General features: G+C 42.5%; 1 protein-coding gene across 1 annotated transcript in view; it reads right to left on the bottom strand.

The window, feature by feature from the left end:
• Window positions 1-18,244, bottom strand: part of grin2ba (glutamate receptor, ionotropic, N-methyl D-aspartate 2B-a) — a 93,365-nt gene that overhangs the window by 19,891 nt on the left and 55,230 nt on the right. Inside the window, exons 6-10 of the mRNA XM_079564089.1 lie at window positions 15,251-15,521; window positions 9,993-10,185; window positions 5,023-5,137; window positions 1,330-1,538; window positions 760-934 (exon numbers count right to left, since the gene is read on the bottom strand). Coding sequence (XP_079420215.1) covers window positions 760-934; window positions 1,330-1,538; window positions 5,023-5,137; window positions 9,993-10,185; window positions 15,251-15,521 — 963 coding nt within the window. The remainder of the gene's footprint in view (window positions 1-759; window positions 935-1,329; window positions 1,539-5,022; window positions 5,138-9,992; window positions 10,186-15,250; window positions 15,522-18,244) is intronic.

Genomic DNA, 18,244 nt, shown 5'->3' with positions numbered 1-18,244 from the left:
GCCTTTTACCTTCATTAACAAATAGCCAAAGTCAGACCAAGAGCACGCAGCTGGCACAGCCTGAAGTATGAGAGCTGACAGGCAGCGGACCTGGAGAACACTGGCCATTAGAGAATGTTTAGAGTCCTAAGTGAAATGTCGCAGCTGACTGAACTGCAGCAGCTCTAGGTGCGGTGCTTATCCTGGATGACACGAGCGCTCAGCCTGCTGGGCAGAGGCTTGACCCGGAAAGAAAGCTCATAATTCAAGGTATGAAAACACACTTCAAAGAGGAAATGAACCCTTCAGGCTGCCTCTGTGGAAACTAAAGATAGCACAAAACAGGACCCAAAGGGCTGTTTGGAAACTGTATGTCAGTGTGAACTCTGAACTTTCCTTCACCCAGAAAATCTATTTGAACAATATGCAACACTTATTCTGAAGCTTTTCTATGCAGGATGATTTTACATTATTATTATTATTATTATTATTATTATTATTATTATTATTATTATTAATTATTATTTATTATTATTATTATTATTATTATTATTATTATTACTATTATTATTATTATTATTATTATTATTATTAATCTTTCCCGGAAAAGCGCATCCATCAACACATAAACACTGTAAAAAAATCCTTACAGATGTTATCATGACTTTTGACTTGTCATCCATGCATGGCAAAATATCTTAACCGCAGAGTATCACTACTACTTGATACTACATGCTATTACAAGGCATACAGCCCTCTGAATCTGTGTACCAGTCTTACCTCGCCCACCATGCCATTCCATGTCCCGTTGATCTTCTTGCCGTGTTTGCCGTTGGTGACCAGGTAAAGGTCGTAGGTGAACTTGACGGTCTTGGCGATCTTCTTGAGGATGTCGATGCAAAATCCCTTACAGCAGCGCTTGATGTAGATGCCTGTCTCTGTCTTGGTGCCGTTGCTGCACAGGCACAGACACAGAGGGACAGACAGATAATCGTTTAAGTAGCGGCTCTTGTCTGAGATGACCCCCAGCGTTAATTGTGCTGGTGATTTGGTGAGTGGGGCGCTGTCACTCTCACACTGATGAGGTGTGAGCTCATTCTGCTCCTGGCCCTATTCAAGCTGCCACGGGACATTACCATCATCACAGGCCATATTGCACTTGCCAGGTGTCCGCTTCTGTGTAGGGCACTTTTAAAAAGTCGAGGCTCATTGAGAGATTCTCATAGATTGATTTCTTCACATAGAGTTATCATTGAATTAGAAGTTACAGATGGAAATGCATGATCTGTGTCACATCACAAATGTGCTGAAAAACATTTCAAAACAAAGTATCAAAGTAGTGACCCTTACAGTCCTTTCAATTGCTTGCGGCAGGGCACAGTGTTCCTCATGCAGGTGCCGCTCAGTGGATCCACGTCCTCTACAATGACAAACGGAGCCTCCTCCAATGTCACGATGGACAGGTGGTCATCCTCCCTGTTCGCTGCACCCCCGTACAGTTCAAAGCGAGGCCACACATGGTACTTCATGGACAGGGAGCCGTTCTCCCACTTACCCACCTGCCGGGACAAGGAGGAAAGACAAAATTAGACTCTTGAAAACTGTGCAGTGTCTGACAAAGGAATATGTATAAGGTTAAGGCAGAATAAGATGTAGTATGAACAGAAAGTCTAACATGGAGGACATGGCAAAAGAAGAAGAAGAAGAAGAAGGGAGAAAGAATTAATTATGAGAAAAATGGTAAACAGAGAAGGGGAAGAGAAAACATTACAAACAAAACAATTGGACTCTATTGATCCAAAAGGGAAAAAGCTCAATAAGCATTACATATTATGTTTTCATTACTAACACGGAAGCCTGTGTTTGATCTTTTTCCAAAAAGAATGGATCCAAAGAGAAATTCATTTTCTCCATTTGACCCATCCTTCATACATGCAGGGAGCTTCAGCAGTTCATTGGTCAAGATCAGGCTACCAAGCAGAAGAATAAATCTATGGTGCATGTTTTTGGTTGTTAAACAGGAGCACAACATATTCCAACCACTATGCCACCAATCAATAGAGGAAGAGTATTCCTGACTCCAGAGCAGAACAGACAAGTCCTTGTGGTACTCTTAAATCTCTCCACCCAGTGATTCCAGGCCTAATGTTCGGGCATTCGCCTGTCTGTTCTGTTCTGTTCAATGAGTAATAGCAATGTTTTATATGTCCATTAAAATACACAGCAATAGCTGGCTTTGGTACATTATACTATTAGCTGAGAGGCATCACTTAGAGTACAGTGGTTCTCATTAGGAGAGAGACACCAAGACACATGCCTCCAGCCTCTTCTCTGAACTGCTGCTAATGCAAGTCCGCTGCTGCTGCTGCTGGAAGTCGAAGTGAAGGAGCAGCTAAATTAGAAATGTGCTCTTCAGGGCATTTTAATTTGAGATAAACTTTAGTTAGACTTTGGTTAAGAAGTAGTGGAGTTTTTATTTCACTTCAAAAGTTGAGTACAACAAAATGATGTACATGATTAATATTAAACAGGGCCTCAACTGATGGGTCCGGACCCACAAGTGAGTCACGGAACCATTTTCAGTGGGTCGTGATGCTGTCTCTTTCAATATTCATCCACTGAAAAAGCATGAAAACATCATATGAATATGCTAAAATGTCATTTTTAACCATAATTCAGCTTCATGGGATTATTCAAAACTCAAATGAACAAAAATCAATGGGAAATGCAGTATTTATTTATCTATTTATGTATTCATTAGTTTATTTGGTTGGGACAGTGCATGTTAATGAACATACATGGCACTCATGCATGTAATCACGCCACGCCGGATTGTAATTTGCATCCGTTGTCCCACACTTGCACTTTCAAACACACTCTCATTCATCCTGGCTTATTGTACATGTTTTAGTGTATTACACATCATATTTTTATAGATTCAAACGGTTCAGTATTTTTGGGGGGCTGTAATACAAATTCTTCTGTTTGACTTTTTTTTCTAAGACAGAGGGTTGTTGTTTGTTTCCCTGCTTGACTTGTTTCAGCTACTTCCTCTAGCCGTTGACGGAAGCATGGATTACATGGATTTGCCAGTCAGTAGGGAGGGCTTGCTTCTTATTTGGACCGTGGCTTGTCATAGGGGGATACTGGGTCCCAACTCCACACTAGTTGAGAACCACTGCATTAAGCCATGTTAAGGCTGCTTTATTTTCAAGTATTGTTTGAATATTCTTTTAGGGACGTGGATTTGTTAGTCCTACTCATAGAGCTTTTTTCCGTAGGTGACACTTGGTGTGTAAGTTTGAAAAACCCTGCGCTAAAGCATTTGTCAGTTAGCGCAGTCTTCCTGGTTAGACACTTGGTGCCCGGTGCCTACTTAAGTCACAGTTATGCGTCAAGAAGGGCATCAGATACAAAAATCTCCCAAATGACTATGCAGCTGGTGTATAAGGGAGCAGTTAAATGACAAAAAATATTGGAATCCTGAAGTGTCCTTGAACCCATGGCCTTTCTCGCCCCAGAATACAAAGTCTTCTTTTATCTGCGGCTGCATGCAGGTGGAAATAGATATGGGCCATCAGCTAATTGGACACAGTGCAATAGGAGTGGGGCAGGACGAGGAGTTGCGGCCTACTGTGTAAAGTAAGGTCTGCGCGGTCTTTAAATATGCAAATGCACACTCTGCTCCGGGCCCTGCTAACAAACTTGGCAAGGCTGCCTGGAGTGGACAAGCTAACACTGTGTATCCCTGGGGCACAATGCTGCCTTCTTCTATCCGGGGGAAAAAAAAAACACCGAGCCAGACTAAGTGATGGGCAGAGAGGAAGAAAGAGAACAAAGGAGCAGGGGAGGAAGAAACATTTTTTTTTTAGGATTTTTAGAATTTAGGGTTAAAATCGGCCTGCAGGGGACTAAACAGGACTGGACACAACGCAGACTTCACAACACTTCAAAAGGTGCGGGGCGGCTGCACGAGCTCAGATTCATTAGGATCCAAGAAAAGCGGCTGTAAGTCAGGCTGAGAATTAAACATGAGCAAGGGAGCCAGGGGATGGGAGGAGAGTGCGGCCGGCCGGGGGAGAAGGGAAGAGACTGTGAGAGAGAAAGAACGAACAAGAGGAGCCGGGATGGGAGCCATTCACCTTGTTCCCTGATCAGAGGACGGAATTTAGATTAGAGACAGAGAGAAATACTAGGAGTAAAGAATGGGGAGAGTCAAGGAAGTCACACAGCGTAGAGGGAGGAGTGGGGCCAGTGGGGAACACAGACGCCTAATTCACTCTGTGGTGCAGAATCTGGAGTGCATTTGGTATTGTTTTGTGTGAAGAGGAGCTGACTTGAAGAACTTGAGAATAATGCATAATATTTACCGTCAACTACATGATCAAACGCAAACTTTTCATGGAAGGCAGCATGGCAAACGATGTCACAATCGTTATCATACGAAGGTTAAAACTCTGGCTAAAAATAAATATAGTCACATGTCTGATAAGTGAAGGCAGAATAACATATATACCTCTTGATTCAGAGGTCTGTTTATTCACACTTAAAAACATTTGCACACACTCACACTGTGTTGTTTCCGACAGCCGCAAACATGAGCTGTTGACTTTCTTACCCAAAGCCTGGCATAAAGACAGGTGATGTGTTTCTCAGAAATAACATTCATTCAGAGTAGTGCTGCTGTCTCAAAATGCATCCTGCTCAGGGGCACCTTTGTCAAGTTGATAACATCTGATCAGCTTTATGCGTAAAAGGCTTAGGATGCACAATGACATAATAGATACAGAAAAAGAAATACACGCAAATTAGACAACAACTCACACTGTTGTTCACTTTACACCCAAGCCATTAAACATCCAGCAATCTAGCATGAAAAGAAGAAAAAATAAAACGACAAGAAACCTGGTTTAACAATGCACTCTCTGCTGCAGATATCCTATAAACCAACGATGCATGTTGTGGGAGCAGCGTCTCTACTTCAAGCGCTTTATACAAAATGAAACTTAAAAACATGGACCGCAGCAGAGCCAGTAGGCTTACCCTATCCCACTGCCTGTCCTTGTTGAGGAGAATGATGACCAGTTTGGGGTGCATCTGGTATCCATCCTCGCTGAACGACAGGTTTCGCCCCTCGAACGTCACATTCATCAGGTACCTGTAAAAACAGAACCAGAGATGAGTCTGTCAGGAGCTACACTGTGGCACTACGTCTCTATTATCTCTACTTAAATGACGCAATTTGTCAAAGTTGTTTCAGAAATTGGCTTTGCAATTTCAAGCATTCATCATTACAGACCATCGCCGTGTCACCTCACAGATTTATCATGAGCTTATGTCTAATCAGCTTTTCCTAATATAGATTTATACATAACAGTGGGAGGTTATTTTACATGAGGACGAACTATGAAAACATGAAACAAATGAAAAGCATGACATTGTACAAATATAGAATAATGAAAACTGATAATGTAGATGTACTTAATCACATAATACACACGCAGATCGTTTTACATCAATATTAGGAAACATTATACAATCTAAACATGTTTTAGATTACAAATAAGTTCTCTGTTGGATTTCGAGATTATGATCTTGATTGTATTACAGCACAAGCCAGAATCTTTATCTGAGGGACACTTCTGTATCTCTAAAATGCTGGCACAGAGTGTGGCGTACAGGGAGGCAGCGCTGCGTTGTGTCAGCGGGTGAGGATGTGAAAGAGGAGCATTGTTCCTGTCAGTTGGGATCAGTTCACCTGCTGTAAGTGTTTGCGTGAGTAAATGAGAGCCGTCATGTTTACGTCAGGCGCACACAAGCCACCTCAGTGTCGGACCATGTGCACGCTCTATCCGCGGCCCTCCCCCCCCAGCCACTGTGGCTGTTTCCATGGCAACACTCGGCCTCAAAACGCAGCGCATCTTGTACAATAGGCTGATGAAAACTTCAAAATGCAAGAATTATTGATTGTTGATTTTGAGTATTTTGCCATTACTATTTTGAGTAATTATAACCATAGTCAGCTGTTTTGTACAGAATACTGTTTATTAATATGTATTCCTCACATACACATACAAGCACCAACATTCAAGTACATACATCAAACCAGAATCGGTAGAAACCGCTTTGATATACGTATAGTGAGATTGTGCCAAGAAGGATTCTTTTCTCTCACACAAAACATAAATGCATAAATAAAGCACACGTTATCTGTTCTTGTGCTGTTGGTGTATCTGTGCATCAAGTGGCTCCATAGAGTCCCTGGTCCTGTATAAACATGGCCTTCCTGTATTAATCATTAATGAAAGGACTTGACGCGGACCTCTTTAATCTTTACTCAGTGAGCTGTCATTGAATGGGAACATTGTTTATATGTTTGTGATGCACATCGTGTTATGCTGACAGCAGGAACAGAGACCAACACAAGCATATGTGTTGCCATGGCATCCACAACTGATCAGCTGAGTTACCATGGAGACGATAATCTCACAGAGGGACTAGAGAGACAGGGAGGTTGGATTCAAAGGAAAGAGAGTGGGGATATTACTGTGAGGCTCTGCTTAACGCTCTAAAGTCTTGTACAGTACAGTATCAGCTCTCGTGTGACACTCGCACAGCACACTGGGCAGCTCCAGTGGGGCAGCTGGTGCTAAGTGCCTTGTTCCCCACTCGGTGACAACTTCACTGACTTCCTGCCGTGCCAGAGGAGCCAATAAACGGATTCCCATAAACGCTGGCACACGCCGGTCTGCATGCTAGGAACGCTTCACACATATGCACTGGCACAAAGCCACCCTCACTTACACTAATGTTTTCAAATGTTGCTGAGGCTATTATTTAGTTCCATCTGTACAGTAACACACAGCTGGTGAATTAAATTCACAGTGCGGCAGCTGTTTCCACCTGGACAGTGGAGGCTGCCACAGACTGGGCTTTACGGGCAGTGCTCTGTTACTGTCTGCACATTCTTTAACAGCAAAAACATTTCAGTGGATCTGTTTCCTTTTTTTGTGCCGTTTGACTAATAAGGCTGCCATAAAGCAGAGTTGGCTCACACACCTAACTATACATTTACCATGCCCAGACCGTGGCCTGATACAGATAGGATTTAGTACATGTTCCCAGTGAATAATAGACAAGTGTGTTAAATATTGAAGGTTCATTTTTAATGAATTAACCCTGATATGAATGAATCATGAATTACACTGTTTAGCAATTACTGCGGTGCAGGATATGTAATGGATTTGGCGAGAGGGAATCTATACGGTGAGTGATAACATTCCCCATATGGCATCGCGCAGTCTAAGCACACAAACTGTGGCGTGGAGTAGCAGCTCCACATGCACACCAGGTTTACATGCGGGTGTGGGGGAAGGTGTCGATTTGGTGCATGTTCAAGTCTATGTACACATATGCACCGGGCAGATTCTAGGGCACCCCTGAGGGTCACAACACTCAGATACTCCGGAGAGAAACAGGCACAAACTATGTCAAATGAACACACATCCATCCATCCATGTGCATGTAGTATTTGTGCAAGCAGACTGTGGCTAGTACAAGTGGGCCCTGCAGACATGTAAACACATACTAAAAGAGACTAGAGAGTTTTGTTTCCTGTTATTTAGTGTTTTACATTCCCTGCTAAATATTTTGATGTTGTGTTGCAATCGCCTAAAAGCCAAAGCAATAAAAACTAATATTTTGAAATCTGACAGCTAAGGGAATTTGGGCAAATGGGAACCAGTTCAATGTAGAAACAGATGAAGAAGAATAAAAATAGAAGCAGAAGAAACACAGGTGTGAGAATAAATACGACTTGAGATTTAGTGACAGATAAAAGGACCAGTGAGATGAGGAGCAGAGCAGTGTTAGCGCTGGAGGATCCTGACCTACTTCCAATCACACATCACAAACAGGTAGGCTTTCATCAACACACACACACACTCCTCCTCCGCTCGAGAGGGTCAAACTGCAGTTCAGTGTGCCTGGTTCAGGCAAACACGCGGACACATCCGGAAAAAGAATCCAAACTGTCCACTTGACACCTTTCCAAAGCTAGCGTTTTAGGAACCTGTCCATGCCTGGCAAGGTCGCAACAGCTGTGGTCAAACTCATAATTCCTTCACTCTTGTGTATAGCTCAGTGACTGTGCACCATCTGCATCGCTCCCTTCTTCTGATGTGTGCTGTCTTCATTTGTCAGGCTCAGAAAGTATCTTTGGAGAGAATGTTACACTGCTCTGGCTACACAGGACTTCATTTACTTGATGCAGTAGTGTGTGACATAAGATTCGCACACAATAAAAAAGTAGTGAAAAATATCAATACAATTCTCATTAAAGATTCTCATTAAGTCAGAGAATCAAACCAAGGACCTGCGGTGAGGTGAGAGTCTTAACCATTATGCCACCTTGCTGCACAATGAATCTTAAAGAGCTGGTGAATAAAAAACGGCTTCAGTATGATGGCAAAAGGTTTGTGGGAGAACCAACCAGCGACCAACCAGCTGTTCATCCACTATCTCCAGTATATTGACTACCACATCTTAATGTCTTGATTGAGCTCTTGAGGACAAAGGCTATCGCCACACAAATTTAGTTAAGGCAACGAGGGGCGAGGGATCTTAGCCGCGCTCCACACTGATCTAATCATCGACACAGCAAAGTCGATTATAAAACTGCAGGTCCGGAGCGCTCGTGGAGGCTGAGGGAGTGGAGGACACTGGAACAATGTTGAGCAGATGTGGACGAGGAAAACAAAACAAAACAGAAACAAAAAAAAAACACATAAGGGCAAAAGAGGAGAGCGGTACGGGGGCATGGCCAGGCTTCACTCAAACAAGAGTGTTGAAATCACTTCTGAGGGCTCGGCTGGGACAGCTCACAAAGCTTGGCAGTCTTATAGCAGGTGGTAGGTTACGCTCGAGGCATGTGTGGAAAAATCTAACCAAAGCACAAGTGCAGAGAGGTTCGGCGTCACTCCAGCGGATCCATGAGCAATAACATCTGAGAGCAGCCTGCTGAATATAAGAATCACCTGCATTTCTACGAACTGAGCTTCCGGCTGTTATTAAATTGTTGTTAGTTAGAATGAAAAGTAGCTTAAAAAGTGCGACAGCGTCCACCAAACAGCTGCACCTCCTTTCTCAAGCCCAGCGCTAAAACACACATAACCCCGGAGTGGCAGAGGGGCTGACACTGCCTGTGCACACAATACAGTTTGGAGGCTCTGAAGCGCGGCGCAACGGGGGCCAGTGTTCTCCCGCTCGAACACCGCTGGGACCAATTAGGCAGCGCGTGGACCAAAGCGGCGGCAAGCACCACGCCGCACAGCCCGTTCAAAAGAGCTGGCGCGCAGACGGACAGCTGAGGGGGCGGGGCCTCTCTCTCCCAGGGAAGGGGGTGTTATTACATGGGCGGGCGGGGTGACGACTGTGTGCGGAGGAGAAAGGTGCACTTCAGTGAGCGCGCCGGCAGCTGCGCGTTCTTTTATTGTGCTGATGTGCTCCTTCGATAATATTACGCCAGCTGGACCTGTGAACTTATTTAAAAGCTGCTGAGTGGAGTTTTAAATACTCATAAATCAAAGCCACTGTTATTTTGGGGGTGCATTACAGTAGTTAGCAAATTAGTTGGGTGCAATCAAACGAAACTGTTGCTCCGGATCCTGTTCTGTGTGTAAGAATCTCTGAAGTCAATTACAGTGTAGATACGCAGCAATCTCATCTCAAATGCAGCAGATTACCTGGCAAAGTTGCAAAGTGGAAAATATCAAAACAATCTTAAAATATTCATACACCTCCTGAAGCATAGATCTTTCTGCATACTCCTCTAACTAATGGCATGGCATGAAATACACTACACTTTACAGGACAATTAAGTGCATGTTTTGGGTTGACACATGGAAAGGTTTACATTGAGTTAGTATAACGCGCTTTACAATTTTGAAAGACCTCTCAAATAATGCTGGAATGTTTGAAGTTAGAATAAAGCAACGTATGTTTTGAGTCCTCACCTGAGCACTTCATTGGGGTTGCCTGAGATTGGGGTCTTCTTGTCCGGCGCTCCGTGGCACTCAGCCTTGAGAAGAGTGTGCGGGCCGCGGTCCATCATCATGGTGGAGGTGGCCATAGTGATGATTGCCACCCCGTCACGGACTCGAGCCTCCAAACCGTAGTCCCACTCATCGTAGGACACGGAGAGCAGACCTGCAACACACAGGGCGATCAGAGAGGGTGAGCAAGGCCACAGGCAAAAAAAAAGTACAAATTACAGCATGTCATTGGACAGCGAGCGAATATGGAGCAGTTTGATTACTGGTCTATCACCTCATCGTATTTGTGCATCTGTGTGTGTGTTTGAGGGGCTTTGGGCTGTCTGTTTGTCTGTCCTTTTGTCAGTCCCTGTCCTGTTCTGTCCTCTGGGATGAGGATGAAGCATATTTTGGACGAGGAAAACAAATCAAGGTTGTTGTTGTTTTTTTTGAAGAAATTCTATATTTAAGTCATCAGCAACACATAAAGATTCCTCAACAGGCTCAGCAATACCATATGAGTAGATAAAAAGTGACAATGCAAATGAATGTGAATAAATGAAATCGGAATAATCCATTACTGAAGTAACATGATTACTTGCCAGTAATTAATGAACCTTTCAAATAGTAGCCTAAGTCAAATACAAAGGATGCTGCTAACCACTGAAGGATAACACATGTGTTTAAACCCAGCTGACATTTTGGTAATGAGTTTCATTGATAATAAACTGCTGTTATTGATAACACGATTAAATCATGACAAATCGTGGGCATTAATTGATGACACACAGCACTGAGCCTGGGCATGTTGTTGATCTCTTTTTAATGACCACTTACATAATGCTCTTGTTCAGCGCCGTCAGGATTTCATCTCTCTTTGACCTAGGATCAGCGCACAAGGGCAGCCGTTTCCTGGATATTTATGTTATTACAAAACATTTATTCATGTCGAGTTCAAGTCTACTGCATGACCTCCACACTGACAAACAACTGTGGCCTTACAACTCAGTTTGTCTAGAAACTGATGCCTTCATGATAAGAGCCCTGATGATATGTAAACTCTGATCTCATGGCTTCATCTTCCTGTTTAATTCCTATTCAGGGTCACTCTGCTCTCACTTAAGACAACTATGACAAATGGCTGCTTCCTTATGTGCCTTTTCCAGCGGCCTCCTCCCCTGTCCGTCAGCACCAGTGTATGAGCACATGTCAGGCGCAGCGCTCCCGTGTCAGTGGGCTGAAATAGACAAGCGCCCTGTAACCTACGCCCTCCTGGGGACTCCGCTCTGACAGCTCCGGCCCTCCAGGACCACATCTAATGTCACACACTGTTGACACTATCTCTGCACTCGACCACTTCCATCACTTGTTCCTTTTATGCACTGCTTTATATGGAGCCGATCCTCTCAGAAAAGCGTAGTATCGCTGTGAGTAGTGAGGGGGTAGAGCGGGGAACTGGAACGGCTCTTATATAAAGTGTGGATTTTGTGACTCTCGGGGCAAGGAGATGGTTTGTTTGCCTCTACTACTACAGACTACTAATACATGCTTTGGACATGTTTTATATATGATAAAGTAAGTATTTACAAAGGCTTAATAATGCGTAGTTATTGTAAAGTTCGCTAAGCACAACTCTCCCAATCTCAGATCTACACAAATAAAAAGTAAATTAATGCAATATTTGAATGAAGGTATTTTTAGCTTAGTTTTTTTGCCAGTGATGTCAGTTTGAGTAATTCGTACAGGCTTTGTAGCAGTGCGCCACTTTGATCAAAAAGGAAAGAGAGCGAGAAGAACATGAAGGGCAGAAACAAACGATTTAGTGAGAGCGTGAAACAGTGGCACAGATAAGACAAAAGCAACAACAAAGCGTACAAACAGTGGACTGTGCCATCTCTAAGTACGACATCCACGAGCACTAGTTAACTTTTTACTAGCATGAGTGATGGAAGGGAAAGTGCAAGATTGTTGAAGCCACTTAATGACTATAAATAAATAAATGGGCCGAAATAAAGCATATATTAGGACTTCAAAATGCTGCTGTGTGCCAACTCTAATGATTATTATCAGTCATTGTGTTGTTTACCTTTCACTATAGGTGCCCATTATGTGACGGCCATTATTGTCGCATCTTTCATCATTGACATTTAGCCTACTATCTGTCATTATGTCTCATGTGATTCATCCTATGATAATTCAATGTTATCTAAGCGGAGTTTGCGTGTGTCCATCAACAACACAGCCTCTCTGCCAGCTCCTCTTTATAATCACCCAGCCTGCGCTCGAGCTCGTCACGATCATCTCCCTGGCAACATAAATCAAGGGGAAAGTTGTGGTGTGATTTACATAACTGATATGGTGATAGATCAAACTTTATAGAGTGGAACTCCAATTTAGAAATGACAAACTGGTACAAACACACACAATGGCCTTGGCTGGGAAGTAAACACCACAGTCCGAGCTGGGAGGTACACAAACAACATAAAACCTCACAGATTACTTTTGTATGTATATTTTTGATTGACTGCGGAATTCTTCCGCAGTCAATTATTGGTTTTCATGTTCTTTATTATTATTCCTCTTCCATCTTTTTCCCGATTTTCTAGAGCTTTCAGCACCTTCATGCTTTGTGCAATTTATGCAAGTTATGCATCAAAATGTTCCGCATGTTGAGGAGAAGGGTGCTATTACTTTTGGGACTTCTGCAACTTACAGTTTTTCCGCAATCGGCCAAAATGTCGGAGATTTTTCCCATTGACTTATAATGGGGCTGCCGCAAATCCATGCTTTTCTGCACTTTTTTCTGCATTTTATGCAATTTCTGCACTTTGTGCATGTTCAGCTTCTGCAACTTGTGGGTTTTGAGAAAAAATTGGCCTTCTGCAGTTTTCCAGTTTTTTTATACGGGAGTTTGAAATTTTTGCATTGGTGTGTATGGGGGAATCCAGCCAATGGGGAGACTCCAGGACTTTCAGCCATTTGTGCAGCTTCTGCCAATCAAGCAGTTTGACCAGTTTATGGAATATAAAAAGTTTATGCAATATTAATAATTTATGCAAATTAACCACTTTATGCATTTTAAACCGTTTATGCAACTTAAGAGTTTATGCCATTTAGGATTTATGAATTTACATAATTTATGCAAATTAACCCATTCATGCATTTTACCACTTTATGCAGTTTATACAGTTTATGCAACATGACATTTTATGCATTTTACCAGTTTATGCAAATTAAATTATGCAAATTACACAATTTATGCAATTTGAACAGTTTATGCAATTTCTGCATTCGCTTCCCGCATTTCCGCAGTCAATCGCAATGGCGCAGCCATTGCATTTCTAGTTTATCATTGCTTTTTATCAAAAAATGAAAAACAAAAAACAAAAGAGAACCCTCCCCACATTCAACCTCCCCTCTCTACCAAGAAATAAACTAAAACAAAGTTTAGTCCATACAAGTCAGGTCAAAATGTTCAAAAAAGGAATCCATGTCTGTTCAAAGTCACTTCGTCTTCCCCTAATCAAAATGCAAAATCTTTTCAGCAATAAAATAAAAATGATTTCTGGTTTGGGGGGTCTTCTAGTTTTTAGGATACATTTCCTGTACGCACTCAAAATTTTATAACTTAGTTTCATTAGAATTTTAATAAAATACAACTCCTGAGCATATGTTAAAATTCCAATGGACACAATACATCTTTGACATTGACCTGAAATGCCATTTCCTAATTTGCTTAATCAGTGTGGAGTTGTTGAATTAGCCTGTGTTTAGCAGATACAAAAGCTGTCTGTGCTGAGTTTAGTAACCTATTCCAATTACCTTCACTGCAGAAATACATTACCGAGAATTAGATTACTTTTGTCTGGCAAATCAAACCATGAACTTATCAGACACGTTTTCCACAGATAAATGCACACAGACACTGAACTCAGAGAAAATGGCAGGAGTCCTGCACTCACTCCACACTCCCATTCAGAGTAAATCACCCATAGATGTCAATACTGGAGCAGAGGTAGAAAGTTTGAGTTACGGAGCGTGAGCTGTTCAACTATTTCAGGCTCACAGAAATGGCTGAGGACAGGCTGCAGGTTAATATCCACCTTTCACTGTAAATCAGCGAGCCGAAGCACAGTAAATTATCAGCCTAAATTATCGCCTATGTCCGCCACAGATGTACTACCTCCTCTCAGGTTCCAGTCGTGAAAAGTTCCATTATTTCTGAGGGTGCCAGTGGTGCTAAGAGTTAAAGTTGGCTTCCCACTGAGAGCTGGCCTTTCTGAAGAGACTGGAACCGCCCCCAGGAGCTGAAAGCCTGTTTGCTCACGCTGGAAAAGTGTGTTGCGTGAGCGAAGAGGTTATTCCACCCAACTTTTGTGTCACTTCTGAGTCCCAGCTCTGACCTTCAAAGGTTAGGGTGACCTCCAGTGGTGTTGCAGAAGGAGACTTCTTATTAGGGAAAGGTCAGATTGTTACATCGACGTGCAACTATTTTCAAACAGAGAATAATCTAGATTTGGGAGAACATTTTCCATCTATGATGATAGATGTTTGAAGCACTCTCTCGACTAGTAAGGACGCTTTTCAAGGTGAAGAGGATGAACTGAGGCATCACGGTTACACAACTATTACAAAAACTGACAAATCTTTGGTATAATATTTGAACTATAGGCCATAGTCCCGTTATTTAAAGTTTGTATGATGGGGCAGTCGGGGAAATGATGTAAGAACCGTCTCACTACCACTTGTAAGCATGTCCTACATGTTCCGCATGCCCTATGTTCCACATGTAGGACATGCCTCACCCATGACACAATTACCACATAGACTGCATATCTGAGGTGTGCTGATGAAAGAATAGCACCAGGTTAAGGTGGGTGATCGAGATTAGGTGTGACAACAAACTGGCTTCCCAACCATGTGAGACATTGCAGTAAAAATAGTAAAAGTGATATTTTTAGGGAGGGAGCAGTGCCATATTCCAACTTGCTCTCTATCATACCACCCAGACAGAGCTTAACTGCACCACAGATGGTCAAACCAACAGTCACAGCTCACACAGCAGTCAGGACTCAGATCCCCACATTTCCTTTTCCTTCTTTCTTCTTCCTGTAAAGCCATCCATCTCTTCTACCCAGGTTAATGAACACGAGGAAGGGTTAAATTTTTCATACAGGCTTGGACCAAATGTGTTGCGAGAAAAGCATGAATTAATTAGCAGTTAATTAGCAGCACTGTACCTGTGGGGAACTCTGCAGGCACTACATCAGTGTCTCCAGCCACCAGCGACGGCACGATCCACGTAAAACCGTAGCCGGTGATGCCGACAGAGTGGGCCACCTCGAAGATGGTGTTGGCCTCCTCCTTGGTGCAGTAGAGCAGAATGATGGGGCTCTGCAGCTTCTTCAACTGGTTCTGAATCTTCGAGTCGCCGTCGTCTACGGACATGTCGAGGAGTAAAACCTCCTCCATCTCCCAGCCCACAAAGCTGTTCTCAATGGTGCTACGGATCTGGGAGAGAACAATGCGAAGGGGTTGGTCAAGTCAATCAAATTAATTAAATTAGTATCTCTGGTTTTACATGTTATTAACAGCATATTTTGCTAATCAACATGCGCCATGGTGCTGCATGTTTTATATCACCTGACTTCACAAACTGCCTGGAGCAACAAATTCAAATGCACTGACTTTATTAAATGATTAAATTATCACTTAACATGATGAAGCTCAACTAAAAATAAATGCTGCCATGTTTGGGCAAGACAGTTCACCCCTTGCCTAAGTATGTGTTGTGAGTGACTGGGCCATATAGGGCAGGTTGAAATGTGTGGGCCCGATCTTGAGCCTGGCGCAACAACAGCATTGGTCCAGACGAGTGCACACACCTGGTGCGCCAGTGCTTGCGGCCAGTAGCTAGAAAAAATAGAGGCTGACTGAGGTGAGATGTGCTGCAAGAGTGCAAAAGCCGATGCTTCCCATTTACGGCGTCTTCTCATCTCTTCCTATAGATTGTGCCTCATGGACTTTCTTCAGTATTTTGGCTACATCCTTTCTGAGCTCCCACAGGACAAACTACTAACATGATTTAACCAACTGTATCCCGAGAAAAAGAATACGATGGTCCCGCTCTGGTGCTGGTTTTGAAGAGTGTGGGGCTCTCCACTCTGCAGAGTGCCATCACCACTGAGTCCGTCACCCTTTGTCTGCGGATAATATTAAAGTCTGCTAGTGGTCTGTAGGACGAAAAGCTCGGGGAGGGACCACTGTTGGATATAACATAATTTGCTTTGGGTGTTGTCCACACAACACAAGAGTTCTGAGGAACATATTAACTTGTCTGTGTTTTCTATGCCGATTGTAGAAATGTAGTACATTTTTGTTCTGTGTAACTACACTCGATACTAGGGTGTAACGGTTCCGCTATCTCACGGTTTGCTGAATCACAGTGCAAGTACAAAAGAAAAAAAAATTATACGTTTTGAAATAATATGTTCATTATTAGGCTGTATTTATGATATCAGAATAAAATTGGCAATGCTTCTAATTTTTCAAAGCTGCTTTTTATAAAATGTGGCCCTAAGCTCACAATTCAATTGAACATAATAGAAAACAAAACTGTTCTAAAGTTAAAAAATAAATAAATAAATAGCAGCTCAGTCAAGGCCATGTGCTCACTAAGTGGTCAGTTTCAGTTTCGCTTGAACGGCAGCTAAAACAGGGACAGAGCATAGCGTATGCTTGGACATTTTTGGAAGCAAAGCTTTTGAGGCGGATTTATGACCAAGATTGGATCTTAAGTGCTTTACACAACGGATAAAATAAACTAAAACATCAACATGATAATGGATCAAATACAATAAAAGGCAAGAGTACAGATAAAATACTTTCAGTTGTCATATTGCACGGGCAAAAAGAACTGTTTTCAGCCTGGATTTGAACATTGTCAGAGTTGAGGCCTGTCTCACATCCTCATGAAGACAAATTTCACATGTTTTTGGAGGATGTAGCTGTACAGGTCTACAGCCTGCAGTTTAGCGGTAAGTGATGATGACATGCGTTCTGTTTGGGAGCGCACACACACGCATGACACACGTGATACGAAATATAGACTAAAACTTGCATCGTCCCTTTAGTACAGTGCATATCATCAGATTGTTGAACCGCTTGAACACAAACTGAACACAAACTGAACACAAAGTGTTTTGTTTTGATAGCACTGTATATTATGTACAGTATGTAAATATGCCATAAGCTGAAACATTGTATAATTTTGTATTTTATTTTTGTATAACCAAAGATATCAAGTTGTCATGTCTGGTGTTGAAAAGGCACATTTAGATCTTATGCTCAAGCCCGAAATTCAGGCTGGGTCAGGCCAAGATATTGCCATCGGTAAATGCACTTTCTCTCAGGACAGTTTTGAACTTACATTAGGCTCCGTGCAGCAGTTTGGTGTCCTGTTAGCGCATAAAAAGTATTGTAAATGCATAATGATGTTTATGAACGAGGAAGCAGAAGATGAACACTGTGCGTACCTCTGCTCGTCCCCCGCGTGTATAACTTGTCCCACACAGTATGCACCTCTCGACCTGCCTGCCCTGGTGCAGTGTGTGCTCTGTGTTGCAGAGTGCGCTCTGACCAGGCCTTAAAACTGGGGTACCTGATTTTTCCTGTTCAAAATGTGATTTTTTTTTTAAAAGTTTTGGCCCAAACTTGTTTCAAGCTCTAACTATCCCTCCTGCAATCAATCAATGGTTTTGTATAGCCCAATATCACAACAGGAGTTGCCTCACAGGGCTGCACATCTGAATTGTTCAATGATATGCATGTTTCATGCCAGTGTACGGCTTTGAGCGGTGCTAAAGTGAAGCAGGGGGGACCACCCCCAAAATAAACTGCACTAATTTAGGCTCTATTTCTATCTTCCATCACTGAATAAACATTTAGATGAAGACAATGCAACAGGGTGTGATTTGTTTCAGGCTCGGGCCTACAAATGAGCTAAGCTCTAACTTAGAGTCAAATCAGTGACTATTACAATCACCCACTAAATCTTTTTTTTTTTATTGCTGTGCAGTACAGGGTACAGTGACATTTACTTTACTGCTACGGCAAGTTTATTAAATGAATCATGAGTCCCTGTTTGACCCCAGAACAAGTGTGTTATTTTACTTAATATTAGAGCACATTTGTGACAATGTAAGTTCCTAGTTTAAATTTGTAACCACCAAGAA

The sequence above is a fragment of the Gobius niger genome (genome assembly GCF_951799975.1).
Source record: "Gobius niger genome assembly, chromosome: 10".
NCBI lineage: Eukaryota > Metazoa > Chordata > Actinopteri > Gobiiformes > Gobiidae > Gobius > Gobius niger.
Note: the sequence above shows the minus strand (reverse complement) of the source record. Positions and strands in the feature narration are given on the sequence as shown.